The following is a 15,274-nucleotide window of genomic DNA, read 5'->3' on the forward strand; positions in this document are numbered from 1 at the left end:
CATCTCTTGATGGCTGGAGATGAAAGTAGTGCTGAGATTTGAACCTTCAATCTTAGCCTTGTTAGTACCTAGTGGGTACTTTTTATGTGTTGAGCATCATTATGAGTACTTTCCAAGCATTAACTCAGGTAATTATCATTGTGACTCTCTAAGGGAAGTGGCACTTGCAATTTACCTATAAGGAAAAGAGAAGGCAAACAACTTCCCTAAATTTACATGGCCAGGACATGGCAAAGGCGGATTTGTACCCTCTGAGTCTAGCTCCAGGTTACATTTGTCCTCCTATATTGGCCACCACTGCCAGTTCTGCCAGGGAGCTAACTGGCCATAGAAACTGTAGCCTCAAAGCTATGTTTCCAAGGGGATATGCCTGTTCTCCTTCAGAGAGGAGACTATCTAGGATGCTTTCCTCAGCCCAGGGGCCTTGTTGATTTCTGATACCCCCACTGGCTCATACCAAAGCAAGTTGACAAAGCTGGGCTCAGGTGGCTCAGGCCTGTAATCCTAGCTGCTCAGGCGGCTGAGATCTGAGGATCACAGTTCAAAGTCAGCTGGGGCAGGAAATTCTGTGAAACTCTTTTCTCCAACTAACCACCAGAAAACCGGAAGTGGCGTCGTGACTCAAGTGATAGAGCTCTAGCCTTGAGCTGAATAGCTGAGGGACAGCACCCAGGCCCAGAGTTCAAGCCCCACGGCCGACCAAAAAAAAAAAAAAGTTGATCTGGTCTAGACCAGTTACCTAAGAGTCCTGCTTCTCTTTTGCACTTGGCCATGATACTAGTACCTGTCCATAGGGTGGCTGTGGGAATACGCCATGCTGGCACACTCAGACCTAGAACAGGGCCTTGCACAGAAACAAGTTCAGTAAATGTGAACTTTACAGAGACATTCAGGAAATCCAAATGAGGCTGTAGTTTTACTTTAGCCTGTCAAGCTGAAGTCCTTCCTTCATCTTCAGCCACTTCACTGCAAGCCATCTCTCCAGGGACCAGGGTAGGCGAGACTTCCTGTGCTGACCTTAAGTCTAAAACCATTGGCTTCAGGGAGTAGCTCCTCACCTCCAGCCCGGAGCCTTTCTGCCCTTGGGTGGCTTAGTGAGTCTGTGGAGGAAATGACAAAGTTCTCTTTGAGGATCACTTGACTGTGGCTTCTTGCTTCAGTGGATAAACTCAGTTTTAGAAATGCAGAGTTTTTCACAGAGGTTCCCAGCACGGGACCAACTTTGAAATAGTTTGATGAGATTGGCAATGCTGACCACCTTCTTCTCGGCAAAAAGAGTTGAGGTCCTCATGTGTTCATGTGCTTTTCACTTAAGATTCTAAGGTTTGAGTTCCTTTCTATTTCCGTATTGTTAGAACCAGTGTTCTAATTAGTGATGGTCAAGGGCAGTCTCCATGTAGTCTAAGCTGAATCTCCTTTTTAAGAAGAAAGAGAAACCACTGGTGCTTTCTCTGGTGGCCGAGTGTCTCTGCCCTCTCTCTTGGTGACAGCAGAGCTGTGAGGGTGTGGAATCCAAGAGAAAGAGGCAGGATCCTGCTGTGGTACCAGGGCAGAGGAGAAGCAGGTCTTCCCAATGCAGTTATTGACAGTTGTTCCTTTCTTTCCTCCCCCAGATAGGGAACTGAGTAAAACCACTGCCACCTTTTAATGCAGAGAAAAACACTCCCCACTCCCTGCATAGTATCCACAGCCCGGTGGGCACACTCTTAGCAATGGATTCAGTGGCTTCAGACCTACCTCTTCTGTGATGGCTGCTATCATAAAAGTTACCTGAATAGCAGCCCTTAAAGAGAATGAAAAGTGGGATGTGGGAACGCCACCTTGCTGAAGGAGTAGAGGCATTGCTCAGAGTCTCACTTTGGTCTCCAGAGTCATCTTTTGACTGGCCCTGCTCACCTAGCCCTGCCTTACACAAACTTTTGAATTCTATAGTCAGTGATCTAGTCTTTCGGGAAATCAGTCTTTTTCAAAGAGGTTAACAAGCACTTCTTCCCTGGAGCTCAGTGTGTGGGAATACTGGAAATATGGACTAAGACGTCCATTGGAAAATCAATTGGGACCTTCAGAGACTGAGTGCAGTCTGCCTGCCACTGGGTAGGGAACTGCATGGACACCTGTGCATCAAAGCTCTTGTGGCTCTTAAATCTGCATACTGCTGCAGAAGTCTCCCTGATTCAAATTGAACCCCATGAAATTGCCATTTTTATGGCTTAAACAAGGTGGAACATTGGCAGTTTGATATGGCTGCATCTTTTAAGTCAAAAGTGGAGAACATTTTTTGCCAAGGGTCATTTGGATATTTATAACATCATTCACAGGCCATACAAAATTATCAGTCCAGGCAGACAGGTTGTGGGCAGCCAATGAGAAGCATACGTGTCTGTCCTGTCATGTCCTATCAAGTGATTTTTTTGAGGACTGGGAATGTGGCTCAGGAGATAGAGCCTTTGTCTCACGTGCTTGAAGCCCTGAGTTCAACTCCCCAGTACTCCCAAGGAAAAAAAAAAATCTGGTCAAATGATCAGGCTGCATGTTCCCTATCTTTTCTTTATGTGAACGATCTAGGAGAACTGCCATATAAGTGATCTTGACCATGGACCTGCTTGTTTGTGTATTGCTTCAAGAGGCCCACCAGACTGACATTTCTGGGGAAAGAGTCAAAAGACCTTCCTGAGGAAACTACTAGTTTACTTCGAATCACTAATTTTGGACTCAGGCTGTACACTTGTATTCACAAATCACCTGAGAATATTAAAATATTAAAACACCCCAGAGAAGTAGGAAAGGAACAATGGAGTAAAATTGTGCAGTTTGAGAGCATTCAGAAATAAGAGATCTTAGCCGGGCGCTGGTGGCTCACGCCTGTAATCCTAGCTACTCAGGAGGCTGAGATCTGAGGATCGCGGTTCAAAGCCAGCCCGGGCAGGAAAGACTGTGAGACTCCTATCTCCAATAAACCACCAGAAAACCGGAAGTGGCGCTGTAGCTCAAGTGGTAGAGCGCTGGCCTTGAGCTGAAGAGCTGAGGGACAGCGCCCAGGCCCAGAGTTCAAGCCCCACGACCGACAAAAAAAAAAAAAAAAAAAGAAATAAGAGATCTTTCTTGACAGACAAATCAAAGACTACCACACAGGGATTTAGTAGGCAAAGGAAGGCCATGTGAAGAACTTTGACCTCTTCAACTTCAGAGTTGATGAAGGCCCAGTCTCCTCCCTTCCTCACAGCCCTGTTTCATCCCTCCTTCCCCAGGCATCTCATAAGGAAAGTGAGGAGGCTCTGCAGAAGCGCCTGGATGAGGTCAGCCAGGAGCTGTGCCGTACACAGACCAGCCATGCCAGCCTCCGAGCAGATGCTGAGAAGGCCCAGGAGCAACAGCAACGGATGGCAGGTGAGGATGGTGTCCCTGCGGTCCCTGCTACCGGAAGGAGCCAGGGGAGTCTGTTCACTGTTGTCCTACCGCCAGCACCACGGCACAGTGGGCCAACTCTACCCCTTGGAGAGTTGAAGAGGCTGGGATTGCCCCCCCCCGTACCCCCTGCCCCGGTGGGGGCAAGCCAGTAGCAGACTGCCCTCTAGGTGTGCAGAGTGGACATGAAGTGGGGCCGTGAAAGGTCTGCAAAGGCTGGATAGGGCACATGGCGCTGGTGAGAGCCAGTGCCATGGCTTCTGGACTATCAGTGCCTCCCATAAGGTCAGAATCACAGCAGTGCTTTCTACCCAAAGACTTAATCTGTGGAGGGACAGATAAATCTATGGAAGGATGGTAGGTGTGGCTTCCAGAGCCCCATGTTTTATTTTATAGCTCCTCAGCTCTGCTGTTATGGCCAAATGAGGCAACAAACAATGTGGAATGAACCCTCAGGGCTGTTCATGACTGTTTAAATGAAGCTTCATTTATTAAAAACAGGCAAGGAGAAGAGCAGCCTGTGGCCCATTTGCTGGTCCCTTCTCTAGAAGGCTAAGTGTGGCTTTAGTCATGGGAGGCTTCTCTGAAGTAATAGAGAGGATCTCTTAAACCTAGATGCGAATGATGATTGGGTCAGGCCCAGAGGGGAGCAAGCGCAGAGCTCTTGAGAAGTGAATCAGCTTGAGCATGGTCTAAACAAGCAATGAGGTAAACCTATGATTAGCATAGGGCCTAATGGGCAGGGGCTCACCTTTCCTGTGAGGAGTAGTGTGACAGGAAGGTTTGGGGACCAGGGACAGAACAGTCTCACCTGCACTTCTGGATACTGTGGTCCTGGCTGGAGAATGGACAACAGGGACAGGTGTGGCCCGTAGAGAACAAGGACAAGGTTCTGCAGTGGTCCAGCCCCAAGCCTCAGGGCTTGGTCCAAGAAGCTGTAGAGGTGGTAATGGGGACAAATTGGCAGAGATGACAAAGGGTGAGAGAAAACAGCAGCCAGGATGAGGACACCTGGGAGGTTGAAATCCTGATTGTGAGTTGCCTGGATACAGCTTCATTTAGAATTTGCAGGCAGCAGAGCCTGGGGTTATGAATAAGATTGGGCCTTAGGGGAGGGTGTCACAGGTGCATGCCTGAGCCACAAGCAAAGCTGTGGGACATCTAAAATCAACTGAAGAGGAGGGCATTTGGTGAGGAGAAGGGGGCTCAGGACAGGTCCTGGGTAGGCTTGGTTGGTTGGGTCCACATAGTTGCTTAAAAGGAGTCTCTGGCAACTTGCCCCTACTTACTCTTGGTCTCAGCTGATTTGAGGCAGAATGAGCTAGAGAATGAATCTTTAGAAGCTTCAGCATATGCCCAACTATAGATCTCCATCATTTTCTTATCAAGGGGTCTGTGGGCATTTCATTTTACCTAATGATCCTCAAAAGTGCCATTGCCAGGATATAACTTTCCTTATATCACCCTCAGTACTCATGAGAAGCTCCATTGGTAAGAAGGGGTTCTAAAACCTGTGGGCACACAGGTGTGTGCCCACACTCATGTGCCTGAGGAGAGGGGCAGCAGTTTGAGCTGTCCACCCCAGGCCCTGACTTCTCTCTTACTTTCCTTTTGCAACAGAGCTGCACAGCAAATTACAGTCTTCCGAGGGAGAAGTGAAGAGCAAGTGTGAGGAGCTGAGTGATCTCCATGGGCAACTCAAGGAAGCCAGGGCAGAGAATTCACAACTCACAGAGAGGATCCGGTCCATCGAAGCCCTGCTAGAGGCGGGGCAAGCCCAGGATACCCAGGTCAGCCCCTTCCCAGGCTGACAGGAGGGGAGGGAGGACTCCATTGAGCAAAGGGCCTCTTGCCCTGACTAGTAGCTGCACAAGTGAGCCTCATGGAGACCAAGGAGATTTCTGTGTCTCGTTCCAGGCCATCCGAGCTGAGGCCGACCAGCAGCAGACCCGGTAAGCTGGCAAGGTGGAGGGCTGAGGGACTGCTGGGCTCCTGCCCACTCAGTTCAGCCTCAGCACAGAGTGACCCTGGGCCTCTGTGAGCTGGGACATTGATCTGGTTGCTTGAGTTCCCTGGAGGAAGATAACCTTTCAGAAGTCTCTGTCCTATTCCTCTGTCTCCCTAGTGACTTGGAGAAGAGGACAGGTCTGGGTTGGGGGAAGAATGCAGCCTTGCAACGAGTCCTGTTTTAGTCAGTTTTCCATCGCTATTTAACAGACTTTCTTTAGCTGGATATTCTGGGGAAAAGGATTTAAAGGCAGAAAGTCCAAAGTCAGAAAGTTCCATGTATTTAGCTTGTGGTGAGAGCCTCATGGTGAATGGCCTAATGCTGTGTGCAAGGACGGGAGGTCACATGGCAAGACAGAAAACCAGGGACAGGAAGGGGCCAGGCTTACTCTTTTATAACAACTCACTCAGAGAAACCAACTTACTCAAAAAAAAAAACCAGCATCATTTCCTCCTTGGGACAACGCCCCCAGTGACTTCACTGTGTATGTGCCAGTAAATAGGGCTTGAATGCAGGGCCTGGGCACTGTCTCTTAGCTTTTTTTGCTCAAGGCTGTCATTTTACAACTTGAGCCACAGCCCTACTTCCAGCTTTTTGATGATTAAGTGGAGAGTCTCACAGACTTTCCCGCCTGGGCTGGATTTGAACCACATCCCTTAGATCTCAGCCTCCTGAGTGGCTAGGATTACAGGCTTGATCCACCAGGGCTTGACTCTGTCACTTCTTAATACTTCCACGTTGAGGAACTAATCTTCCAAAATGCTGAACCACTGGGGGAAAGAGAACACTCAAAGCACAACCAGCTCTGTGCTCAGTCTCAAAAACCCAAACTCATTTGTGTGGAGGGTGGGAGCTACCTCAACAAGAGCAGATGTCCTGCCACTACTCTTCATCTTTCCCACTGGGGAAGGATTAGCTGGTCAAAGCTTCCTCGGTATTTCCAAAACAAAGGATTTTAGGGACTGAGGCCAGTAGTTCAAATTGGAAGTAGATAGATATGGTCAAGGCTTTCTGCTGCCACCCATATTTGGGATGTTGAAGCAGTTTAGCACTGATTTGATCATGCTACAGGGCTGTTTTTCCCTTGTCTGTGAGTTGACTTCACCACTGACTAGACCTTGTTTTCTGTCAGTGTCAGCAGTCCTAGCACCAGGCCCTGTTCAGAGACTATTAGTTTGCTGTTGCCTTAGCAACAGAGCTGACACCTGGGTGGGGTGGCTCAAGAGTCCAGAGTCCTTGTGATCATTACCTCTGAGATGTTCACAGATACTCACACCTCCTGGGTGTGTCCCAGCTACATGTCCCCAAAGCAGCTGTGTTGGAGAGGATGTCTTCTATCCTCCATCCCCCCTGCTTATGTTTGGTTGTGTCCTAGGCTTTCAACAAACGAGGTGACTTATCTTGGCCATCATTGATAAAGAGTTGTTTATCTTCCCATATGCTTCTCAGCAAATTTTTCTCCTCAGACCACAGCTAGTGTTCCCTGGCACCCATTGGGATCTGTTGTTTGGAGACCAGAGGAGGAAACTAGAACTCTCCTCCTTTCCCAGAAGGCATGGATGTTCATATTTATGAGGGAAGAGAGGCTGAATTCATTTGCTTATTTTTATTTTTCTCTTGCATTTTAAGATTAGACTTTGAAACTGGGCGTGGTGGTGCATACCTGTTGATTCCACCCTTGAGAGGCCAACAAAAGTTCTGAGCCACATAAGACCCTGCATTAAAGAGCAAAGATTAGATTCTTGCACCACACAGCAGATTACTAGCATAATAATTTACATAGCAAATAGGATTGATTTTAATTTTTTGTATCATGCAAAAATATCTGGCAGGAACTGGCTTATATCCTTTTCTGTTTATCTGTAAGTTGTCTAGGCTAGACCACCCTGTTCGGATAGAGAGGAATGGATGATTGAGGTCAGTTCTGTAACTTGGGAGTGACTCCTGGTGTGGGGTGTGGACTATTATCAGTGTGTTCTTGCCACATAGACTCCTTCAGGTCTTATTCTGGAGACACTCTGGGGTTGTACACTCTGGAGGTGGCTTGCTGGAGGAGGCTCTTGATTTGAGGGAGATCTTAGGGGTTCTTCCCGTAGAGCTTTAAAGGTAGGGTGAAGGTACCTGAGGTCCTGAAACCAATCAATGTTCAAGCAGTTGGCTAGGGTTTTCAATGAGGGCCACTGAATTCAGGATAAACATATGAAGCTTGCTCAAGAGTGCTGGTGGCTCACTCCTGTATCCTAACTACCCAGTAGACTGAGATCTGAGGATCTCAGTTCAAAACCAGACTGAGGAGGAAGGTCTGTGAGATGCTTATCTCCAGTTAGCCACCAAAAAATGGGAAGTGAACTTGGAGTTCAAATGGTACATTGAGCAAAAAAGCTCAAGGATAGCACCCAGGCCCTGAGTTCACGTGTGTACGTGTGTGTGTGTGCCTGTGTGCGCATAGACACACACGTGCTGGAGTCCATCATCAAGATGGTAAGGATGGCCACCTTGATTGCTAGGCCTGACATTATGGTCAATTAGTGTGCAATAGAAAGGTGGTTTTCAAAAAGGCTTTGACCATGGCTTCCCAGGAGAAACAAGTACATCAGGTCCCCATCTGGCTGGCAGTAGTAGCAGAGCCTTCCTTTACCCGGCTAGTGGCAGCTCCCCCTCATGGGTCTTCTTCCTGAATCTGGGTGACTCTTGGGATTGCTTATTCAAGCCAACATTGGCTACTTCTGGGTTTTAGGTTTCATACATCTTCGGACTTCCCTGTCTGTCTTCTAAATCTGAATGCAGAAGGGGGCATGTTAAAGTGTCCATTGGAAATGTTCCAGTTTTCGTAGCAGCATCAACCACTCACTGCTCGATGGTGAGGGTAGACAAAGCCCAGTGGGTTAGTCCACATAGGACTAACACTTCACTAATCTCTCAATGGCAGGGGGTTCTCTCGGCTAAGTCCTCAGATCCCAGGAGAGAAGCCTTTGGGTTTCAGAATTAGAAGTTAGTGGCCTCTTGCAAACACCCAAGAGCAGTGGTGCCCAGAGTCCCAGTGAGTGAGATGGCAGCAGGAGTCTTCAGTTGGGGTATCTTCCTAGGAAGCAGAGCCGGGGACAGATGCAGCTGTGGGGAATGGGGCACTCCTTGCAGTGTGAAGTCTCAGGCAGGGCTTGGTGCCCTGGGCAGATGAAGGAGTCCTTTTGGAAATAGAGCCAAGGCTATGACCTTACTATATCCCCCAGACTCAAGGAGCTGGAGTCCCAGGTATTGTGTCTGGAGAAGGAGGCTGCAGAACTCAAGGAGGCCATGGAGCAGCAGAAAGGGAAGAACAATGTGAGTGATACCGCTGAGCTGGGGTGGGAAGAATAGGGTAGGAACAGAGTGAGGCTGTTAGGGAAGATCTTGAGGACAAGGACCCTGCCCCAGATTATCAGATAAAAAGAGGGCCTTGTTTGCCATACTCTTCCCTTCCTGCCTTGTTTGCTATGGGCTCCCCTCCCTCCTCCAGCCTCTTCCCTCTCCTGCAGACCACTAGTGGCTCCAGTGCACATTGTCCTTGGGGCAGCTTACATCATGCCTCCAAGCATGGTACCATTCCCGGGGGACACCGTGTGCCAGTTGGCCTGGCTTGTGACATGTGGTTACTCTAAGCATGTGAGTATAGGCTCATGCCGGAGAAGGGCCTGGAGGAACTGGACAGGTGACACACTGTCCCTCTCTGTGGAGGCTGGATTGGCCTTGGTCCATCCTCGTCACCTGCCCTGTGACACAGCCAGGGCTTGCTGGCTGCTGCCCTGTAGAGGCAGAAACTTCCCTGGGAGCATTCCAGGGCCAGAGCCTGCTGTTCAGCTGCAGGACCCATTTTTCTCTGAGGATAGAGCCTGAAAAGGTGTTCTCTCTTTCCTCTTGTGCTTTGGCCAGTCCCACATCAGGCTATAGCTCTTCACCTTTGTGTTGAGTGCTGCCCAGGAGAGGCCACATGTATGCAGGTCAAGGAAAAGACATTTTTGTCGCTGACCAGAGTGGTGTCAGGGAGGTTCTGGGTCCCACACTTGTTGATAGCAGCTGAGGAGTGTATAGGGGCCCTGTCTGCAATTGGATCCATATGGGCCATTGATATTTCCCTTTTCTCCCCACCCAGGACCTGCGAGAGAAGAACTGGAAGGCAATGGAGGCCCTGGCCTCATCTGAGAGGGCCTGTGAGGAGAAACTACGCTCTCTGACCCAAGCCAAGGTTAGAGCCCTGGCCAGCCTCAGACTGGCACCAATTAGTAGCACCTGCGTGGCTGCAGAAAAGACAGCCCTGGCCTCAGATCATCTCATAAATCCACATGGAAATGCTCAGGGCTCAGCATAGTGTTCCCTGGTGCCTGTTTTCTCCTTTCTTTTCTCTCCTGCTTTCCTTCTTTTCTTTCATTTTTCCATGAAATGGAGGCGAGAAGTATGTGCCCGGGTTTTCTCAGCTGCCCCTGTGTCACAGGAGAGGAAATGAGTGCAGCCTCCGCTTTGGAGGCTGAAAGGCCAGCCTTCCGGGAGCATGGTGAGCCCGGGATCAGTTTTGTGTTGTTTTAGTCTTGAGGTCATTTGAATGATCATGTTTCCCCTTTGGGCCCTCTGAAATCATTGCTCAGTAGGGGTTCTGCAAGTGATGTTTACAGTACAGCTCAGAGAGCAGGGCATCTTCACCAGTGAGCATTTGGGGACTGAAGTGTTTATGAGTCTCATGTGGCATTCTAGGCTTCTGGGAAGTTGGGCGCCACTGTGCAAGTGCTGACCAGGAGACATGGTCAGCAGCTAGCACCTTTGCCCCTTACCACTCGTTTCGCTCCATTGTGAAAGGTCATTCCCTCCCAGCCTTATTTAGTGGAAGGAATTTCTGTCCTGATGTGGTGAGCTTTGCAGTGGCCCAGTGATCCTCTTGCCTCATGAGAATATCCTATGAAGAGCTGGAGATAAGGCAAGAAGAAAGGCTAGCCTTCCACTGTGTGTTAGGGCTGGATTTAATTAGATCTCTACGATTTGTCATCCAAGGGCCTTTGACTCCCATGACTAGAAGGCCTGAGTGGCATCAGAGTCAGAAGTCACAGGTCCTCCGCACACTCAGAAGCCCTGACATGCTCTGTGGGTCACTGGGGGAGGCGCTGCTTCTTAGGTATGAGTCCAAGCCAGGGGTCCTGTGGTCAGGGCAGGTCCATTTCAGACATACTCCACATAGAATGTTCCAGCTATTGTTCAGTAGTGCCACACTCCCAATAGCTCTATTCCAGTTCCTGATGCCACCCTAAGGTCCCAGGCTGTGCCCTGGGTGAGGCCTGGCTGACAGTGGCTTCTATCTGCTGGTGGCAGCTTATTAGATGAAACTTCGTTCTAGGCAGAAGTCTCCTTCAGCCATCTCACAAGGTGGAGTGGGCAGGGCGCTCTGTGGTCCTCTGCTTTGCCTAACGGCTCCTTTGGCCTTCTTGACTGCTTTTCTTTTGTCATACTTTTGGTGGAGGACACTGGGTTGTTCTCTTCAAGGAGGAGCAGTACAGGAAGTTAGGCCTGGCAGGACATAGGGAATAGTCAAGCTTTGGAGAGGCATGACCCCAAACAACTTCCCCTGTGTTGTCTGAGTCCGTTTTCTTCCTCTGCCAAGTGGAAATTTGATCCTCTCTCCCTCCAGGGCCGCTGGAGATGAGCCTTCCCAGCTGCTATTCCCATTTGGCAGTGGCTGTAACCAGAGTGGGTGCTGGGGGTGTGGGGTGGGGTGCTCTGCCTCTCTGCTTTCAAAATAGTGAAAGCCTCTTCTGCCCAGCTGCTTGCTCTAGCTCCACCCACCTGCTTGGCCCCTACATGTGTGGCCCTGTCAGCTGGCTTGGACAGACAGAAAGAGCTGGGAAAGTGAGAGCTGCTAGAGCCCCAGTTGTTGACGGGAGGTATAAGGCAACTTGCACCTACCACCCAGGACTAAGACCAGCCCTACATAGCCCTACCCCACCAGACTGGCTTCTGCTTTGGTTCTTGTCCTTCCCGTGAAGAGTCCTTCCTGGGATAAAGGTAAATGCCACCCTCTTCCTCTTCTTCACCCCTATAGGAGGAATCAGAAAAGCAGCTACATCTGACTGAGACCCAGACTAGGGAGGCCTTGCTGGCTCTGCTCCCAGAGCTCTCCATCTCAGCACACCAGGTAGGAGGCAGGGCGGCTCCCCAGGACTCCAAGGCCCCGCCGGAACAACTCAAGCCCCATTGTGATCACCGTGTATGTTCCTTACAGAATTACAGCGAGTGGCTGCAGGAACTCAAGGAGAAGGGCTCCGAGCTGCTGAAGAAGCCGTTGGCTGCCACAGAACCCTCCTCGGTACATGAGGCTGCTGGGCAGGGGCCTCGAGCAGGGTGGGCCCTGCACCAAGCTCTCCTTTTCCTAGGAGTGAGGGTACCCACAGTTGTTTCAGCAGGTAGCTGAGGAAAGACTAACCAGACGTGTCCTTCTCTGCCCTCAGGACCTGGCCTCCAAGTTGAGGGAAGCTGAGGAGACCCAGAGCACCCTGCAAGCTGAGTGTGACCAGTACCGAACCATCCTGGCAGAGACGGTCAGCAGTCAGAGATGGGCATTTGTGAACACTGGCTGGGCTTCCCCAGGGGCTGCCATGAGGGAGAGCTGTAGGAGATAAGGCAGGAGATAGTGAGGAATCTCACCAAAGCTTGCTAACTCTGGGTAGTTTGAGGCAGATTACGTCCCCTGACTGGGCCCCCATTTCTTTAGTTGGATGGTAAGGGGATGGATAAGCCTCTCTGATCTTCATTATTTCTGAGCTGAAGAGAAGGCTAAGTTGACAGTTTATCCTGGTGTCTTACACTGGGGAGAGCCTGGTTATATATGACAAGGAATGATGTGACAGGCAGCAACGAATCAGGCTTGCCTTGGGGTCAGCTTTTATGTAAAAGTCGTATAGTGATGGAAGTCCTAATGGCCTCATGTGGGTCACACTCCTTTCCCGGCATGGCTCTACATCTAGCACTTGAACAGTGGCCAGATTCTCAGAGCAGGGAGGTGCCAGCAGGTCGCCACGAGGAGCTATGGGGAAGATGCAGTGTGTGATTGTGGAGCTTCTGAGGAAAGAGAAGGACCATCTCAATGCTTCTCTAACTCCTAGGAGGGCATGCTCAAAGACCTGCAGAAGAGTGTTGAGGAAGAGGAACAGGTGTGGAAAGCCAAAGTAGGCGCTGCAGAGGAAGAACTCCAGAAGGTATGACAGTTGTGCATACTTCCCCAGGGCTGGCAGAGGCATTGCTGTGGGACACAGAAGCCAAACGGACTGTGCTATAAGTACACAGTTGGCTCCAAATTCTACAAAGTCCAGGAGGTTGATGGACAGATCATCTGTCACCTAAGAATCTTGGGTACCATGATTGGTGTTTTGTGGGGGGATGTCCTATAAGTCACATTAGTACCATGATAGCTCACTGATCACTAGAGACTCCTCCTCCCATCTCCATTGGAAGAGGCTGCCAAGGTGCCTGGCTCTGCCTGGAGGGGTTGGGTATGCACAGCTGCTTGAATCATCCCAAGATGATTCCCCCAGATCCACATGTCTGACAAGGCCTTTCCCTTGCTTGGTAGTCACGGGTCACAGTGAAACATCTCGAAGACACTGTAGAGAAGCTAAAAGGAGAACTTGAAAACTCAGATCAGGTATGTGGGGGTTGTGCTGAAAGCTGCTTTCTCTTGTCTGTGAGCCTCTTTGAAAGTAACATTACATGGGGGCGCTGGTGGCTCACGCCTGTAATCCTAGCTGCTACTCAGGAGGCAGAGATCTGAGGATCGCGGTTCAAAGCCAGCCCAAGCAAAAAAGTCCCAGTGATTCCCAGTGATAACCTTATCTCCAACTAAACAGGATGTGGCGCTGTGGGTCAAGTGGTAGAGTACTAGCCTTGAGCACAAAGAAGCTGAAGGACAGTGCCCAGGCCCCGAGTTCAAGCCCCACACTGACCCCCTGTCCTTCCCCTCGCCCCCCCAAAAAAAGTAACCTTACTCTGACTACTTGAGTCATTTTTTCCCCTTATGGACCATGTCTGAAGAGAAGCTGTTTTCTCCTGAGCAAAGATCTTGTCCTGTTTTCCTTGAATGTAGCATTTGCTACGTCAGTGGCCTGAGACAGCATGAGCCTATGCAGAATTGCCTATCCCTCTTCAGAATCAGGCTGTGTTTGAGGGGAACTGCTTCTCTTCCAGACACTACAGTGTGCCCCAGCTTTTCAGAGAGTATCTCTGGTACCTGTTTTTGCAACTCCTCAGGTTTGAGGACATAGCAGGACCCAGCAGTACCAGAGTTTGGGTGCCATCTTCAGTAAGGGGATCTCTTGTCAGGGATTTGTTAGTTATTGGCCTTGGGTTATTCAGTAGCTGAGTGCTCCAGAGCCCTAGCTCGCTAATCCTGGGCCAGCCAGTCTTGACTCTTGTCACTGTACTCCCTGTTGTTAATGACCCTCTACGTGTGTGTGTGTGTGTGTGTGTGTGTGTGTGTGTGTGTGTGTGTGTGTGTGTGTGTGTGTGTGTGTGTGTGTGTGTGTGTGTGTGTGTGTACACACACACGCATGATTTTTCATTATTCAGGTGCGGGAGCATACCTCACTACTGGAGGCAGAGCTGGAGAAGCACATGGCAGCTGCTAGCGCTGAGTGCCAGAACTATGCCAAGGAAGTGGCAGGGGTAAGTCCACCTACCTCAGGAACTCTTGTCTTTGCCCCATATAGCCCCTGACCAGCAGAGCTGGATTTTCCCCAAAGTAGCTCTTTAAAGGACACTGACTCTTGTCAGTGTGAGCGGTGAGGTCTGTTTTCAGGCTTTTTACTTAGAGTCCTGCAGACACTTCACTGCACTGACCTGTCTCAGCAGGTTTCAAAAGGGCAACTCCATGAGTAGGCAGGAGCAGTACTGGTGAGCCTGGCCTGCCCGGGGCAGCATTCTACATTCTAGGTTGCCCCTTCAGCAAGGGACGCTGCCTGGCTTGCAGATCCCATTTCTGGGAGGAAACGGATTTAAATCTGTTCCTGTCTTCTAACCATTCAGAAGCAGAAAGCATAAATCCAGTTCTTCCTGCCTTAATCTCGAATTTCTGGCCTTTTGCTAGTGAGAAATAACGTACAGTATGTAGGAAGGTTTGACATGGATGCACATCGTCTTCACTGGGGAAATGCTTGCTAGAGGAACCTCTGCCTGCTCGTGTAATTGTCAGCATTGGAGGTGAATGAACACGTTGAAGCTTATGTTTAGTTGCAAACTCACTGGAACTGGTATTTTCTTCTCTCCTTTTGCACCCAAGTTGAGGCAACTTTTATTAGAATCTCAATCTCAGTTGGAAGCAGCCAAGAGTGAAGCCCAGAAACAAAGCAGCGAGCTTGCCCTGGTAGGTAGACTTGGTGTCCCTGGCAGGGGAGTGTGATGTGGGGCTGTGTGTGAGATGAAGTTGCTGGTTGTTTGGATATCCACTCAAAGATTCCACTGTCGCCAGTAGTCTGTGACTGACTGACTCCATGGGGCCTCTTGCATGTTTACCCCAAGTTCTGAGCTGGTCTGTGGCTGCAGTACCAGAATGCTCCATCTCTATTTCCCTCTTCTGGCAGCCTGGTCTCTTGCACCAAGCAGTGGGAAGAGCTGTGGGGGTAGGCATACCTCGTGAAGCCATCTCATCTCCTATGAGCATTGGGAATGTGGTGTGACTCCTGGCACCAGATAGCCTAGGGGTCCTTCTTAGCCTGGCCACCTATTACCCTGTGGCTCTTGGCAAGTCCTTGCTTTCTGTGGGTTCTCCTTAGCTCAGATCCCTACCACAGGCTTGTGGGCCTGTGCCACAGTAGCCTAATGTCAGGCACTGGGTGCAGAGATGAAGCCCTA

General features: G+C 50.0%; 1 protein-coding gene across 3 annotated transcripts in view; it reads left to right on the top strand.

The window, feature by feature from the left end:
• The window catches only part of LOC138803708 (ribosome-binding protein 1-like), a 72,834-nt gene that overhangs the window by 53,370 nt on the left and 4,190 nt on the right, over nt 1–15,274 (top strand). For all 3 annotated transcript variants that reach the window (XM_069987778.1, XM_069987779.1, XM_069987780.1), the window contains exons 8-19: nt 3,249–3,387; nt 5,026–5,195; nt 5,323–5,357; nt 8,644–8,734; nt 9,543–9,635; nt 11,475–11,567; nt 11,655–11,738; nt 11,881–11,970; nt 12,535–12,627; nt 13,002–13,073; nt 13,994–14,089; nt 14,703–14,786. In XM_069987778.1, coding sequence (XP_069843879.1) covers nt 3,249–3,387; nt 5,026–5,195; nt 5,323–5,357; nt 8,644–8,734; nt 9,543–9,635; nt 11,475–11,567; nt 11,655–11,738; nt 11,881–11,970; nt 12,535–12,627; nt 13,002–13,073; nt 13,994–14,089; nt 14,703–14,786 — 1,140 coding nt within the window. The remainder of the gene's footprint in view (nt 1–3,248; nt 3,388–5,025; nt 5,196–5,322; nt 5,358–8,643; nt 8,735–9,542; nt 9,636–11,474; nt 11,568–11,654; nt 11,739–11,880; nt 11,971–12,534; nt 12,628–13,001; nt 13,074–13,993; nt 14,090–14,702; nt 14,787–15,274) is intronic.

Source organism: Dipodomys merriami, unplaced genomic scaffold, assembly GCF_024711535.1.
Source record: "Dipodomys merriami isolate MVZ:Mamm:240054 unplaced genomic scaffold, mDipMer1.0.p SCAF_346, whole genome shotgun sequence".
In the NCBI taxonomy this organism is placed as follows: Eukaryota; Metazoa; Chordata; class Mammalia; order Rodentia; family Heteromyidae; genus Dipodomys; species Dipodomys merriami.